General features: G+C 38.2%; 1 protein-coding gene across 1 annotated transcript in view; it reads left to right on the plus strand.

Annotated features, from left to right (window-relative positions):
* The window catches only part of stk39 (serine/threonine kinase 39), a 166,072-nt gene extending 150,870 nt beyond the window's left edge, over positions 1–15,202 (plus strand). The window contains exons 16-18 of the mRNA XM_062969190.1: positions 859–927; positions 6,446–6,510; positions 13,672–15,202. Of these exons, the coding sequence (XP_062825260.1) occupies positions 859–927; positions 6,446–6,510; positions 13,672–13,746 (209 nt within the window). The 3' untranslated portion in view covers positions 13,747–15,202. The remainder of the gene's footprint in view (positions 1–858; positions 928–6,445; positions 6,511–13,671) is intronic.
* The last annotated feature ends 408 nt before the right edge of the window (positions 15,203–15,610 follow it).

Raw genomic sequence — 15,610 nt, forward strand, 5'->3', positions numbered from 1 at the left:
AGATGTATTGGTCTATATTTGAATCTCTCTGTGTCTTCCCTTCCAAAAGAGTGGTAGTTTATGAAATCAGTTGGCAATTTGATTCCACAATTTCCAAGTTACTTAGGATTTTCAAAAGTGAGGGAAGGGAGAAGATCTTGTTGAAAGTACCCTCTGTTTCTTTTCTGAGTCATTTTTATTATTATTATCTTACATTGGGATTACTACTTTCTCATTGGATGCCTTTAAAAAAAAACGTGTACTTTTGCAGATAAAATATGCTATAAATAGTTGTATTAAGGCCAGTATTTGATCATTGGCTTGCCATAGCCCACCAGAAATTGAAAGCATGGAAAGGCCTTAATCTGCCTCTCAAACATCATAACTTCGGGATCATTTCTAGAAAGAGAGAGGTGAAGCAAGGCTTTGGATGATGAGATCGAGGTGAGGGCAGGTTCTTGATGAAAGGGGTGTCCAGTTACACAGTTAACAATATCAAGTCCCCATTATCAGTTTGGCCTCCGAATTTTGTATAGCTGCATTTCCTGAACTGTGTTCAAAGTTAGCCTCATGTATAGCACACTGCCCTAATCTAACTTGGTGATTAGATGTAGAAGTGATAGTGTTTCTTTGTATAAAACAAAACAGCTTTAGGATTTTTGAAGGATGACGTGAGTAGCCCTGTGGAGTTTTATCATGTAGAAAATGAGAACTATCAGTGGCAGAGAACATAGTGTTCTTAATTATTGGATTAAGCACATTTTAGTAATGGGTGTTTGTGAACCGAATATGTTTTTTAAACAAACTGCCCTGCTTTCTTGACTTTTGTTTTTCCGGTTTTGTCATGACTAATGCATATTCATTTCACATTTTGTACAGACACAGCAGATGGTGTATCTCAGGAGCTGTTCTCTGCAGGCCTGGTTGATGGCCATGATGTAGTTATAGGTAAATTATGTTTCATTTTTAAATTCTGCTATTGCTACTATTCAATATAGTGAATGGATAAGAGCTCATGCACAACCATTCTTATCGTTGGCTTTTTACAAGTAGATTATCCTCCCACCCTCTTTCCTGCTGTCAAAGAATAGCATAGTCTCTGATATAAACTGAGTATACTTTATGAATACTTTCATTTGGCTTCACATAGATTGTGCTTGTGTGTTTTGCTCTAGTGCAGTGGTTCTCAACCTGGGGTCCCCAGATGTTTTTAGCCTTCACCTACCTGAAATCCTAACAGCTGGTAAACTGCCTGGGATTTCTGGGAGTTGTAGGCCGATGGCGGAGTGGACTAAAACCTCGTGACTTGAAAGTTGGGTTGCTGACCTGAAAGCTGCCAGGTTTGAATCCCACCTGGGGAGAGTACGGATGAGCTCCCTCTATCAGCTCCAGCTCCATGTGGGGACACGAGGGAAGCCTCCCACAAGGATGGTAAAAACATCAAAAACATCACAACTTAGACCTTCGGTGGTTTTGTTCTGTTTTGTTTTTGTTTTGTGTTATTTTTTGTTTGTTTTTTCTTTTTCATTTTTTCTTCCTCTTTTATGACTCTCTTTTTTATGCTATTTTTTCTGTCTTTGTTTTCTTGTGTTCTGTCACATACACGTCTATGTTACAAACCAGATGTTACGGTTTTCGTTGTTTCACCCATTTCCTCGACAGTTTCCTTTCCCTCAGTGACAATGATTGTTGCAACTTATTTTCTTGTATAAATATATTTAATAAAAAATTATTTTTTAAAAAAAACAACAACAACATCCGGGCGTCCCCTGGGCAACGTCCTTGCAGACTGCCAATTCTCTCACTCCAGAAGCGACTCAAGTTGCTCCTGACACGAAAAATAAGAATAAAAATCCGGGGACCCCAGGTTGAGAACCACTGCTCTAGTGCTTGTCATCTCCCTGAGGTACCTCTTGCTACTCAGTCTTGTTTAAACTTAACATGACTTTTGTGCCTTTGATATTAATATTTACACATGTCCTTTGCTTTTCTGACTATCCATAAATAAGTTCAAAAAGTCATCACAATATCTTTTGGGCCTCACCATCTTTGTTCACTTCAGTAAACTGTGAAAAGCAAATCACAGTGGTAGAGGGTAAAGATTTAATTCATGTTTGTTGTGAACTTTGAGTTTTTTCTGCTGATGTGGAGTGGATGTTTTGCAAATGGGAGAGAAGGCAGCTGCCTCCCTTCTGAAGACAAGACCTAATGGGAGGAAGCTGTGAGAGGGAAAAGATTCCTAGCATGATACAAATTGGTCCTGACCCAGGTAGAGGAGTTGTTGCTTTGGCTTCATAATTATGACATAGGTTCAATTTAATCAGGCAGGCAGAAGGGAGAGAGTGCATGATCTTCAGCCCACTCCCCATTTCATAACACCAAGTAACAGAGTTTGCTTCACCGCTTAATTGGGGATGGAAAGTTGGACAGAAACAGAAAATTGGTATCTTTTTATTCTGCCCCTACAATGAGGCACCCTGCACCTCCACCTTGCTTTTTTAAAAAAAATCTGTCTGCAAAGATGGTTTTTAAATTCATGGCTGCTTCCTCTCCAAAGAAGTAAAATCACAGGAATATAGAGTTGGAAGAGACCCCAAAGGTCATTCAGTCCACCTCCTGCCATGCAGAAATAGCATAATCAAAGCACCCCGACCGTTGGCTATGCAGAGAAGACTTCACCATGCTACGAAGCAGCAGCATATTCCACTGCCAAACAGCTTATAGCCAGGAAGTTCTTCCTAATGTTTAGCAGGAATTTCTTTTCCTGCAGTTTGAATCCATTGCTCCATTGTATCTTAGTCTCCAGAACAGCAAAAAACAAGTTTGCCCCCTTTGCAATGTGACACCCTTTCCAATATTTAAACATAGTTGTTGTGTCTCTTATCAGCCCTCTTTTCTCCAAGCTAAATATATCCAGTTCCCAAAGGACGTAGCTTCCTCATAGGACTTAGCTTCCAAACCAGGTTTTCCTGCAGCACCCCTATTATCCTTTTTTGGTAATTTTTTCCCTCTAGGCACATTCTCCAAAGGGGTTGACTGTGGTCATGGGAATTTTAGTCCAATTCATCTTGAGTGTGCTAGGTTGGGGGAGGACTGGTGTAGAAATAAGTTCAACTGACCTTATTTTCAAGACGGAACAGGCTCTATTAGTTCAACCCACCTCTACCCCAGTAGAAGGCAGTTGATAAATTGCATGCCACATTTTAGCTGAAGCATGCTGGAACTCATCCTGTACATAATGTGAGTGAAAACAAAACTCTTTTAAGTTTCGCAAAAGCTTTGTAAGAGTTGATCTTGCTGTAGAGGTAGAATTTAGGGGAATGTGATGGTGAAGGCAGCATTTACCTTTGTCACTTTTTTACATTCTACATTAGTTATATATTGAAAAAAAAGGAAATGTATTCCATAACACATGCTACAGGTCTAGTTGTGACACATACAGAAAAAAAATGCTTTTATCAAATTGGAACTCATAATTCCTCGTGTGGTGACTATATCAGCACTGAATGTTGCCTCCATTATTCAGAAACACTTGTTTTGGGCTATCTGGGCTTGAACAAAACATTACTTGAATGATGATATTGATAACATTATTTCTGGCCGTTTATGTTAAGGAGGAAATGCATGCTCTTGAACATGTTCTATTAGCTAGCACTCCTCCTACAAAGAAAACAAAATAAAAATCCAACTGGGATAAAAAGTACTTGCAAGCTCATTTTCTTGTGTTCATTCTTGTGACATAAAATTAAACTAAGCTTTTAAGAATTTAACCCATATTTTGCTGATCACATTTGATAAAGACCAATTATACCAATGGCACTAATAAAAATAAAACCCAAAATACTTTGCCTAAGTTTATTCTCCCAGCTATCTTGTTCTTGAATGCTTGCTGTAAGGAAATATACTAACAACAAATGATTCCATGGTATAAGGACAAAGACAAATGTGAATCCTGTAGCCCAGCCAAAAGAAAGAAAGAAAGAAAGAAAGAAAGAAAGAAAGAAAGAAAGAAAGAAAGAAAGAAAGAAAGAAAGAAAGAAAGAAAGAAGGAAAGAAAGATCCCACTGTGATATTTGTCTAACCTGGAGAAAATGTCCTCAATTTTATCAACTATCTTTACAGGTTTTCCCCTGCTTCTGTAGCTAGCATCCATATGTTAAGTACTAAACAGCGGGGAAACTCCTTTTTTGGACTTAGATGGGAATATTTAAATTTGACTGCATAGGTTTTAGCATTCCCCAAATTGTGTTGTACATTTGTGAACATCAAGCCCTTATCTATATCCTTGGTCAGAGCTATGAGGCCATTGAGCAAAGGAAGAGTAGCAACACAGCTTGATCTGTCTACTTCAAACATAATTTCTCTTGGTGGGGAGAGGGGTTGGGAGCCAGGAAGTCCTACATCCCATGGGACAACCTTCTCCAAGCTAATATATTTCAGATGTATTGAACAACAGCCATCAGCCAGATTAGGAAAGGTTGCCATAAAGGTTCTGTCAGTAATGATCAAACTTGCTGTGTTCCTTGAGTGGAAGATTAGTAGCAGATGTAGGGAAAGCTGATCAGATGAGGGTCCCTAGCATGTCCAAGAGGCATTGGGGGTGGTTGTCTTTCTCCTTTTTATTTTCTGTTCTTAGAAACAAAGAGAGCAATCTGGATAGGAATAGAGTTGGGCCCATGAGAGGAGCTCTGAGTGAGATTCTGTCACTTTTGACATCTTTGCCAGAGAAGCAAGTTTTGTTGAGGGGCAGAACTACAACATGTTTGTGTCTTGTACAACATCGATTTTTGGCAGGACCTGAATAAAGAGGAATTATTTGTTAGTCCTTGTGCTATATTTTTTCAAAAAGGAAAATCATAAAAGGTTAACTGAAATAACACCTTAATATAATTTCTCAGTGGTGTGGAACGACCACCTGCAGTACTCGGTTAAATTGGTCAGATGTTTTATCAGTGAACTTGCTTTAAGAAACAAAAATAAGAAGTGTTCTTTCTTTGGGGGAAAAACCATGGTGTCTTACTGTTTTTGACTTAGTTTACTTTTATATGTAAACACTGCTTGATTTACTTTATATTAAACGAAAGATCAAAGCATCTGCATATAGTCTCTCCCTAATTTGCGATGGCATTTGTAGTTAAAGCACAAGAGAATATTGCAAAGCATGTGAAGACTTGCCATTTTTAAACTTTCATCATTTTCCTTGCCGATTTATCTCCCCCCCCCCTTTATCCCCCCTTTAACACACTTCCATCTCTCAGTGCATTCATCTAGTTGATGACTGAACTTTTTCTGTAATGTTCAGTCTTCTTCCATAGCACGCTGTGAGGTATAAGCTTATGCAAGCATCAGAATAGATTTAAAAGAAGACTCTCAAAACAACTTGTCAGAGAAAAGGAAGCAATTTTCTCATGGTTTCTTCTTGCTCCTACAACTTGGCTACAAGTAGTTCATCAGATTAGAGCACAAAATGGTGAGAATCCAGCAGGCTGAGCAGTTTGACTTTTTATTTCCAATAACAAAACAGGGAAGTTACCATATGTTTCATTTACACATAAAGCACATAAACTGAAGTCAGTTTTATACACAATATTTTGAATAATTTGGTGCATGAAACAAAGTTTGTGTACATTGAACCATTAGAAAGAAAAGGTTTCACTTCATCAGTCATCAATGTGGTTAGTTTTGGATTTTGGAGGATTTTGGATTTCTGGATAAGGGATATTCAATCTGTATAATCAAAAATATTGTGAATTTTCTAGATTATTCAGGATATAAATTCTTGTCTTCAAACTCATTGGGGGTGTATAGAAATCTAAGTTAAATACAGTAGAGTCTCGCTTTTCCAACATAAACGGGCCGGCAGACTGTTGGATAAACCAAAACTTTGAATAATAAGTAGGGATTAAGGGAAAGCTTATTAAATGTTAAATTACATTATGATTTTACAAATTAAGCACCAAAACATCATGTTTTATAACAAATCAACAGAAAAAGCAGTTCAATACACAGTAACGTTATGTAGTAATTACTGTATTTACTAATTTAGCACCAAAACATCACAATGTATTGAAAATACTGACTACAAAAACACTGACTATTAAAAGGCGGAGTGCGTTAGATAATCCAGAAAGTGGTATAAGTGAAGGTTGGAAAAACGAGACTCTACTGTAAATATCTTATTCCATGATTTTTGTATTCTATCAAAAGGATAACTATAAAAATGTTTAAACAAAAATTGCATTCCACAATGTAGTCTTGTAATTATTTTCTCCAGTACGAAAAAAAATACATGGAAGTACACACTTTTTTTTTGCTTCCATTTCTGTGTGATGAATGCAATTTGGGTTGCATTCCAAGACTATCATAAAACAATTACACCATTCTGCTCTTCATGTATAAAAGCAATTATTGACTGTGTACAGTTTCACTTTCTGTGTATTCCATTTTTATGCTTTGTTTTCCCTAGTTGCTGCTAATTTACAAAAAATAGTAGATGACCCCAAGGCCTTGAAAACAGTAACCTTTAAGCTGGTAAGTAAAGTACTATTAGCAGTAAAATAATGTGATTGAATAGAAAACAATTCCTTTATTATTATTTTGAGCCAGGTTTTCTTAATGTGTATTCTATCAGCCACTTTTCTGCATTGAACATTTTCAATATTTTATTGCTGTACACAAAATGAGAAAGAAAAATAGGAAACAATGTGAATGACTAAGAATAATCTTTAAGAAACAATGATAAAGTGTTGCAAGTTTGTAAAGTCTGTTATATTCCACAATTGCTATTGAAATCTTGGAACCATTGCCTTAGAATTTACTGGATGGCAGTGATCAAGATTAACTGGTACCAGATGAACTCGTAGGCCAACACTAGTTTATTTCTCACGCCTCTGGCAAAATCTAAAATGTACACAGCAATTAGGGTCATTCAAATATACTGTATAAATATATCTATTTCTCCATATTAAGTAACTTTCATACTGTTTTCTTCTCCTACAATTAATTTGGATGTTTGTCCCCCTTCCCAACGGTCGAGATATGTTTGCACTTTGTGCTCTTGCCCTGAAGCGCTTTATAACCATACTATTGCACTTTAGTTTAAGTGGCCTCTCCATGCTATTCCCCTCCACCAAATTGGTGGTCCATCTTATTTTATTATATTGTTATTCATTTTGTTTTAAATGAGCTTTTATGGATTGATGTATTGTTCTGCATAATGTCATTTTATTGTGTTTTTACTCTTTGTAATGTTTTAATTGTTGTACTTTGGTTATTGCTTTCGGGCCTTCGTCCCGTGTTAGCCGCCCCGAGTCCCAGCCGGGAGATGGTGGCGGGATAGAAAAATAAAGTTACTTACTTACTTTCAGATAAGATTCTATAAGTACAAAGTGGCATGATGCCCATAAGAAGATAATTTTAGGACATTCCCAGCAGACAAGCTGGCTATCCCCTCCTCTTACATCTTTACCACTGCTTTTTAAACTGTAGATCCCAAATCCAAGTGGGGTGTCCTTAGCTCAATGTTGGGGTTGCAAATGTATTGGCAACAGTCAAAAGTTTCTGCAAGCACCTAGACAATTACACAAATTTGTGCAGTGTTTACAATGGATTCTGCAGAAAATGCTTCAGCTGTACTCCACAAAAAAGGAAAATTAGCCCATTTAACAAGCCTTGCAAGTGCTGATTTATTTTCAGCAAATGTTTGCTTTTTAAAACTAATTTATATACCTATACACCTTGGGTCATATAAAAATTTCTAGGGCAGAAAGGGGTGGCAAATGGGAAAAGATTAAGAAGTCCTCATTTATACCACCAAAAATATTTCAGGAGGATGGGTCATCATCTGAACAAAGTAAGGGAGGAACTGAAGGGCTCCCAAAATTGATTGATTCACCTCTAGAGGGGTTGAGAGAATCTCATCCATCCATATTCACCTACAGCCTCCCATGTCCCATCCTGTATTGTTTGGAAGCAGTGCATATGTTCTTCTATACTTTGCATGTGTGTGTGTGTGGGGGGGGGGGGGCAGGTTATCACGAAAAATAGAGCATTTGCATAGCACTATTTGCATAGCACTCTCATGTGCTTCTAGAGCCTGGTTGTTTAAGAATCCATGGTAAAAGCTAATGTGTAAGTGAACATATCAAATGTTAGGGCTGCCTTTTTTCAGTTGTACATTTTAGAGCAGTGACAGGGATCATGTGGTCCTCCCGATACTGTTAAACTACATCTCTCAGCAGTGTTAGCTAGCATAGAAAAGAGTGAAGAATGCTGAGTATTGCAATCCAAAAACATTTTTAAAGGCAAACCTAGGAACCACTTTTGAAACTACAAGTTGAACCTATTTTACTGTTCTTAGCAATGTTCTAGCCTCTGGTGGCCTAGGGGATAAAAGCCTTGTCACTTGAAGGTTGGGTTGCTGACCTGAAGGCTGCCAGGTTTGAATCCCACCCGGGAAGAGCGCGGATGAGCTCCTTCTATCAGCTCCAGCTCCATGCAGGGACATGAGAGAAGCCTCCCACAAGGATGGTAAAACATCAAAACATCTGGGCGTCCCCTGGTCAACGTCCTTGCAGACGGCCAATTCTCTCACTCCAGAAGCAACTCCGGTTGCTCCAGACACGAAAAAAAGCAATGTTTCTTTCTCAAGAACTGAACAAAAACAAAATGGGTGATATTGTATTATAATCCAAAAGTTAAGACAGTGGAATGAATCCCATCATGTTAAAATAATAGCCATTTATGGCCAGGGCTTATCTTTTAGTGATATACTAGAACCAGAGAGCAATGAATGTAGTGAGTGAGTACTTTATCTAGGAGCCTCCGGTGGCCTAGGGGATAAAAGCCTCGTGACTTGAAGGTTGGGTTGCTGACCTGAAAGCTGCCAGGTTCGAATCCCACCCGGGGAGAGTGCGGATGAGCTCCCTCTATCAGCTCCAGCTCCATGCGGGGACATGAGAGAAGCCTCCCACAAGGATGGTAAAACATCCGGGCGTCCCCTGGGCAACGTCCTTGCAGACGGCCAATTCTCTCACTCCAGAAGCAACTCCGGTTGCTCCTGACATGAAAAAAAGTACTTTATCTGGTTAGTAGTCAGGTAATTCAAAGGAAATATGGTTCAATAGTACAGAAATACCTGTCTTAACAGTTGCATGCACAAAATTTCCATAGGTGCTAAAGAAGGCACAAGAACTGGAGTATACAGTCAGTAAACTGCAATAAGTTGTTCTAATTTTATTACTAATTGTGCTATGTGCACTCCAGGTCCATTGGCTTCTTAACTTTACACCAGAGGACCCTTGTCCTGTTCTTTGAAGCAATGATGTATAAATGGAGTGCTTTTGCAAAAAAAATTATCTTTGTTGTTATTTTGCATGGGTTTTTGAAAATAAGGGCAAGCTTTGAGCAAGGAGAAGTAAATGGTGTGTTGAGATCTAGCTGTGAAATGAAGGGATAACTTGCTTATGAATATATATATTTATACACACACACACAAAAACTTCATGTGGTAAATGCATGACCTACTTATATAAACAGTGTTTGGGATAAATTTTCCCCAAATGGAATGCTGTTAACTCCAGCCCCACGGACTACAGTGGAATAATGGGGGACCCATTAAATAGTAGTAAGAACTACTGGATATCTAATGCATGCCCCCCGCAAGGTCTATCATACTCTCCAAATAAGTTATCCACATGATATTTTAGACATAAAAGGTACCAAAAAGGGCAACTCAGCTGCTGGGATTGCTCAGCATCATAACAAAACATTTAACTTATTTACTGCAATTTATTGATTCGGTTCCTTAAAATGCTTTGCCAATAAAAGAGCTTTTCAGGTTTTAGCTATGAAAAGGAACAGGACCATGTGTATGGGAATAACAGAATAATTTGTGTCCACTTTAGCAAGATGGAGATATGAATTCACACCTTTTTGAATATTGTCACATTGCACAAGGATATGGTTTCTGAAGCCATTACATAGGAGAGGGGGAGAAAAAGAAGTGGCAAAAAGCATTTAAGATGAAGTTGTTTCTAAAATGGGATTTTAAAAATAAGTGAAAGGGAATGCTTTCTACACATAATGTTAGTAGTCTGTGCAAGAATGCTTAAAATGCACATATTGAAAGAGCAATTAGGACATGTTAACACCAAGGGGAGCATTGACACGGAGTAGTTAATTGCAGAAATGCTAAATTCACATCCTTGGCAAATGTCTCAGTTTCTGTTGTTTAAAGTGTTGGACAACTGTGGCTTATTTATCACAAAGCTTCCCTGCCCTAAATAGAAAGAGAGGAAAGTGTGTCTCAAGTGGTTGGTTTAATTAGTGATATTGATTCTAAGATCTATCGTCTTGATAAAATAAATGTGAAGTTCAGTTAATGAAGGTCAGCTACATTAATACAGTTGTATTCAGAAGGAAATTGGCTAAGACAGGGTTGGGTACATATGTGGGTCTAATATTGCAGGTTAAAGATATAATCTTGAGGATTAACTTTTTAAAAAATGGTTGTGTACTTCAACTAGTAAACTTTAATAAAATAATGAAAGTGTCTGTCTTTTACCAAGTAGCCTTGCTGCTATTGTACCTGTATGATTATCATGATTTGGAATACAGTAGAGTCTCACTTATCCAAGCCTCACTGATCCAAGCCTCTGGATAATCCAAGCCATTTTTGCAGTCAATGTTTTCAATATATTGTGATATTTTGGTGCTAAATTCGTAAATACAGTGATTACAACATAACATTATTGCGTATTGAACTACTTTTTCTGTCAAATTTGTTGTATAACATGAAGTTTTGGTGCTTAATTTGTAAAATCATAACCTAATTTGATGTTTAATAGGCTTTTCCTTAATCCCTCCTTATTATCCAAGATATTCACTTATCCAAGCTTCTGCCGGCCCGTTTAACTTGGATAAGTGAGACTCTACTGTATATATACACACCTCTTTGCTTATACATACATACAGATTCATTTAATTTCCTCTGCCCAGCAGCAAAAAACACATTGTTGTGAAAGCGAAGAGGTACTTTTCCCTTGGCACTGAACAGGTTTGGTGTGATCTAAATTGGTTCTGCTCAAACTGTAGACTGGTGCCAGTTTTCAAGCTCTTATGTGCCATGGTTCCTGGCAAATTGGGTTAGCAGGGAGGAATGGGGGAATTACGATCCCCTTACATCAGAGAGCCTGAAAAAATCTGATCTAAATGACATTGGTGTCAGTGTGAATTAAGGTAGGATGTCAGCTATGATTTTAATGTGAAACAGGCAGTTGCGCTCTCTCTCTCTCTCTCTCTCTCTCTCTCTCTCTCTCTATATATATATATATATATATATATACATACACACACACACACAGTAAAGTCTCACTTATCCAACACTCGCTTATCCAACGTTCTGGATTATTCAACGCATTTTTGTAGTCAAATGTTTTCAATACATCGTGATATTTTGGTGCTAAATTTGTAAATACAGTAATTACTACATAGCATTACTGCGTATTGAACTACTTTTTCTGTCAAATTTGTTGTATAACATTATGTTTTGGTGCTTAATTTATAAAATCATAACCTAATTTGATGTTTAGTAGGCTTTTCCTTAATGCCTCCTTATTATCCAACATATTCGCTTATCCAACATTCTGCCGGCCCGTTTATGTTGGATAAGTGAGACTCTACTGTATACACACACACACACACGTATAAATCTAGAAACTTTAGTCAAAACGGTTAACCCACAAACTTTTGAGTTGATTTATCCACAGGTCAAAGTAAGTACTATACCTTATCTCTCACCAAAAAAGTAACAATTCCTTTCCCTGTGTAGAGTGATGAAAGTTTAGTCCAGGTCTGTAAAACATATGGCCTGTGGGCTGGCCGCGGTTCGCAAAAGGCTTCCCTGTGGCCTATGGGAATGGCATGAGGTGGGCAAAGGGACTGGGCTTCCCCTTCACCAGTTGGCCCTTCCCCTGACTGCCTTCCTGGTCAAGCAGGCAGAGGAGGAAGGGAGGAGGTTCACATTTGGGCCGGGCTGTGGCGCAGGCTGTTGAGCAGCCTGCTGCAATAAATCACTCTGACCATGAGGTCATGAGTTCGAGGCCAGCCCGTAGCGGGGTGAGCACCTGTCAATTAAAAAAAAAAAAGCCCCTGCTCGTTGCTGACCTAGCAACCCGAAAGATAGTTGCATCTATCAAGTAGGAAATAAGGTACCACTTATAAAAGTGGGGAGGCAAGTTTAACTAATTTACGATGTTGGAATGAGGAAGTGCCGCCAGAGTGGATGATGAAGCAGCTGCTCCCCCCTGTGGCCAGAATCGAACATCCCCTCAGGAGAAGGTTAAATTGCCTCTGCGTCTGTCTGTCTCTGTCTCGGTTCGATGTGTTTATGGGCATTGAATGTTTGCTCTATGTGTGTATAATGTGATCCGCCCTGAGTCCCCTTCTGGGTGAGAAGGGCAGAATATAAATACTGTAAATAAATAAATAAATAAATAAATAAATAAATAAATAAATAAATAAATAAATTTTACAACTGCCAAGTTTTGCAGGCCTGGCTTAGTCCATTTCAGGAGAACCTAAATGAAGCACCCAACCCACTTGACTTTCTGCCACAGGGCCACCTTTTGCCTTTTTGAATGACTGGACAGGAAAATGGCTGTGACCAAGGACAACTGATGCTTTTGCTTCTTTGTGGAATGGATCCACATTTTTGTAGCCCCATTTGCACTTGGTCTTCTCCCCTACACATCACACAGCCACCATTTGCAATAGTCCCTTCCTCATCCATCTAATATTTAGGGTGAACACAAGCAGTTATGCCTGCTGGGATTTTGTGATTTCTTTAGCATCATTTTCTTTCATCCTTTACATCATGGGTTCATGTTCCTAAATTTTACCTGCAGCTTATCCAAGGATCATATTAAAAGCCATATTTTTGTCCCCCGAAACTGCCCTCAACTTAGGAGGGGATTTTAGTATACCCTGTTTCCCTGAAAATAAGACAGTGTCTTATATTAATTTTTGCTCCCAAAAATGTGCTAGGTCTTATTTTCAGGGGATGTCTTATTTTTCCATGAAGAAGAATTCACATTTATTGTTCAATAAAAAATGAACATTTATTATATACTGTACAGTAGTTGTCATTACAAACCAGCATAACCAGACAAACTGTGAATCCTATCAAGAATTTCTTGTTACTACCAATATTTCCATGCACAACACTCTATGGTACGTACATTTACCGATCCTGCATGCTCTGGTGTTCTGTTCAGCGAGCATGCTTCCAAACAAAAACTTTACTAGGTCTTACTTTTGGGGGAGGCCTTATATTTAGCAATTCAGCAAAACCTCTACTAGGTCTTATTTTCCGGGGATGTCTTATTTTTGGGGAAACAGGGTATAGCAGGCATGAGCAAACTTCGACCCTCCAGGTGTTTTGGACTTTCTCTCCCACAATTCCTAACAGCTTGTTAGGAATTGTTAACAGCTTGTTAGGAATTGTTAACAGCTTGTTAGGAATTGTGGGAGATGAAGTCCAAAACACCTGACGGGCCAAAATTTGCCCATGCCTGGTAAGTACGGTGGTCCCTTGGTCTGTATTACAGAGAGTATATATCACATAGTTCCTACACATATGTAATGTTGACTTATGGTAGTTCTCTCTTTTTACTCCTTTTTGCTCTTTTTCAGGCATCTGGCTGTGATGGTACGGAGATCCCCGATGAAGTAAAACTGATTGGGTTTGCTCAGCTCAGTGTCAGCTGATGCCAATCTCCCGACCCCCTCAGCACAATGGTGAGATTGCAAAGAGGCCAGCTATAATCGCAAAGGAAAATTTCCAGGCTCCGCACACAAACACACACACACACTGAGTTCTGCTTCATTCTATAGCAATTCACCACCTTGGAACAAGCAATGCCCACAGCTACACTGCTCCTGCTAACATTCCAAAAGCTACTAAATGTGTCTCTCGCAATCAGTTTGGATTTCCCCGAAGTGAACAAACAAGACGGATTGGAAATGCGCTCAGGTGGCTGTATCCATTGGTTACAAAAGGAATTTTCTATTAGAGCTATTTCTTCTTTAATTAAAAAAACTGGTAATAACTATTTTAGCGGCTAATACTGACTCTGCTGTTGTATGTAGAAATGAACATAATGATAAATTCTAGGGCTTATTTAGCCACACTTGAATTTTTGTTCTGAAACCAACTGTGAATTTTATTTTTCCCTTATATTTATGCATTATCCATCCTGGCTGTGAGAAATTGATTTTACCCCCATTCTTAATTTATGTGCTACTTGCAGTTGAACACACTTGTTTAAAGAGAGTTTCAGGTTTATCTTTAAAGCCTATGTCACAATCTCTGGTTTTTTTTTTAACTGAGGTAGGCATTTAGTTTTGGTTTTGTGTGTCCTTTAAAAATCCATAAGGGGATTGTCAGGGGTGTGGGAGGTGCCTTGCAGATATTAATGTCCTAAGATTGTGCCTAAAGCTGTGTGAATCGGAGCTCATCTCATTTCAAGATCTAGCATGTCTAGATCTCTGAGTAATGAGGAAGATTTATTGTAGCAGAGACTTGAGATAAATACATATGGCCTACATTCTGCTTCGTGGGGGGAATCACAAGCTGAAATTTCTTTAAACAGTTGCCATTAAGCTAAAATGCCTTTACTCTGCCCATCTCTGATTTGGCTTATCTTGAAGGGATAGGAATTGTTTTATAATGAGAAAAAAAACTTGAAGAGAATCTAAGCTTTACTTGAAATTCTGCAGAACACCCAGATAGAGTGCAAATAATAGGAAAGGGCTTTGTGCAATGATTTAAAAGTTGAAGAAGCAAATTTCTGTTACATTTTTAAAACACACTTCTGACCGAAGTCATATGCTTAACCTGTGGCATAGATACTTTGGAGCTAGTCAATGTTAGAAGGGTTCTCTAATCTGAAGCTTATTTTCAGAGGAATGGGTTTCTTGGATGTTACCTTGCTTAACTCACCTCCTAGATAAACTTGGATAAATGGCAGCTCCCTAACACATGGGGGAATCGGCAAATGTGTTATTTAAGAGTTATTTATAATGCCTTGTCATAAATGTTTGAGGTATTCTAGAGCCATTTGCGTACAACTCAGTGTAATTTCATTCCATTCTATTGTTTACACAATGATTACTCAAAGATTGACTGCAGAGGTAAAAGGAAATAAAAGTGTATTGCACAAAACAGGTCATTGTCATTCTTCTAATGATGAAGCGATGTTACTTGAAGTCAAAATTGTATTGTTTTCCATTTCCTTCTCACCCTCCCTCTAATATTGTATGTGTGTTGAAATGTAAACTTCATCTTCCTTCAGGCAAACAGTAATGTTGTAAAAACATCGCTTCCATAGATGACACATAAATATCAAAAAGGTATGTGTGTGTTGTACATCTGAGTGTACAAAGGATTCTTTGGGATTTTATTTTATTTTTTGCCATTTGGTATACGTGGAAGATACTGGCCAAAACATATAAATCCTCCTTACCATATTACAACAGTTTAGATTTCTGCTTTTGAAGCACTGGTTGAATCTGATTCAAACTAAGGCCTGGAATTTTGTGCACATAAAGTTACATGTGAATAGATTTTAAT

Source organism: Anolis carolinensis, chromosome 1 (genome assembly GCF_035594765.1).
Source record: "Anolis carolinensis isolate JA03-04 chromosome 1, rAnoCar3.1.pri, whole genome shotgun sequence".
NCBI classification, from domain to species: Eukaryota; Metazoa; Chordata; class Lepidosauria; order Squamata; family Dactyloidae; genus Anolis; species Anolis carolinensis.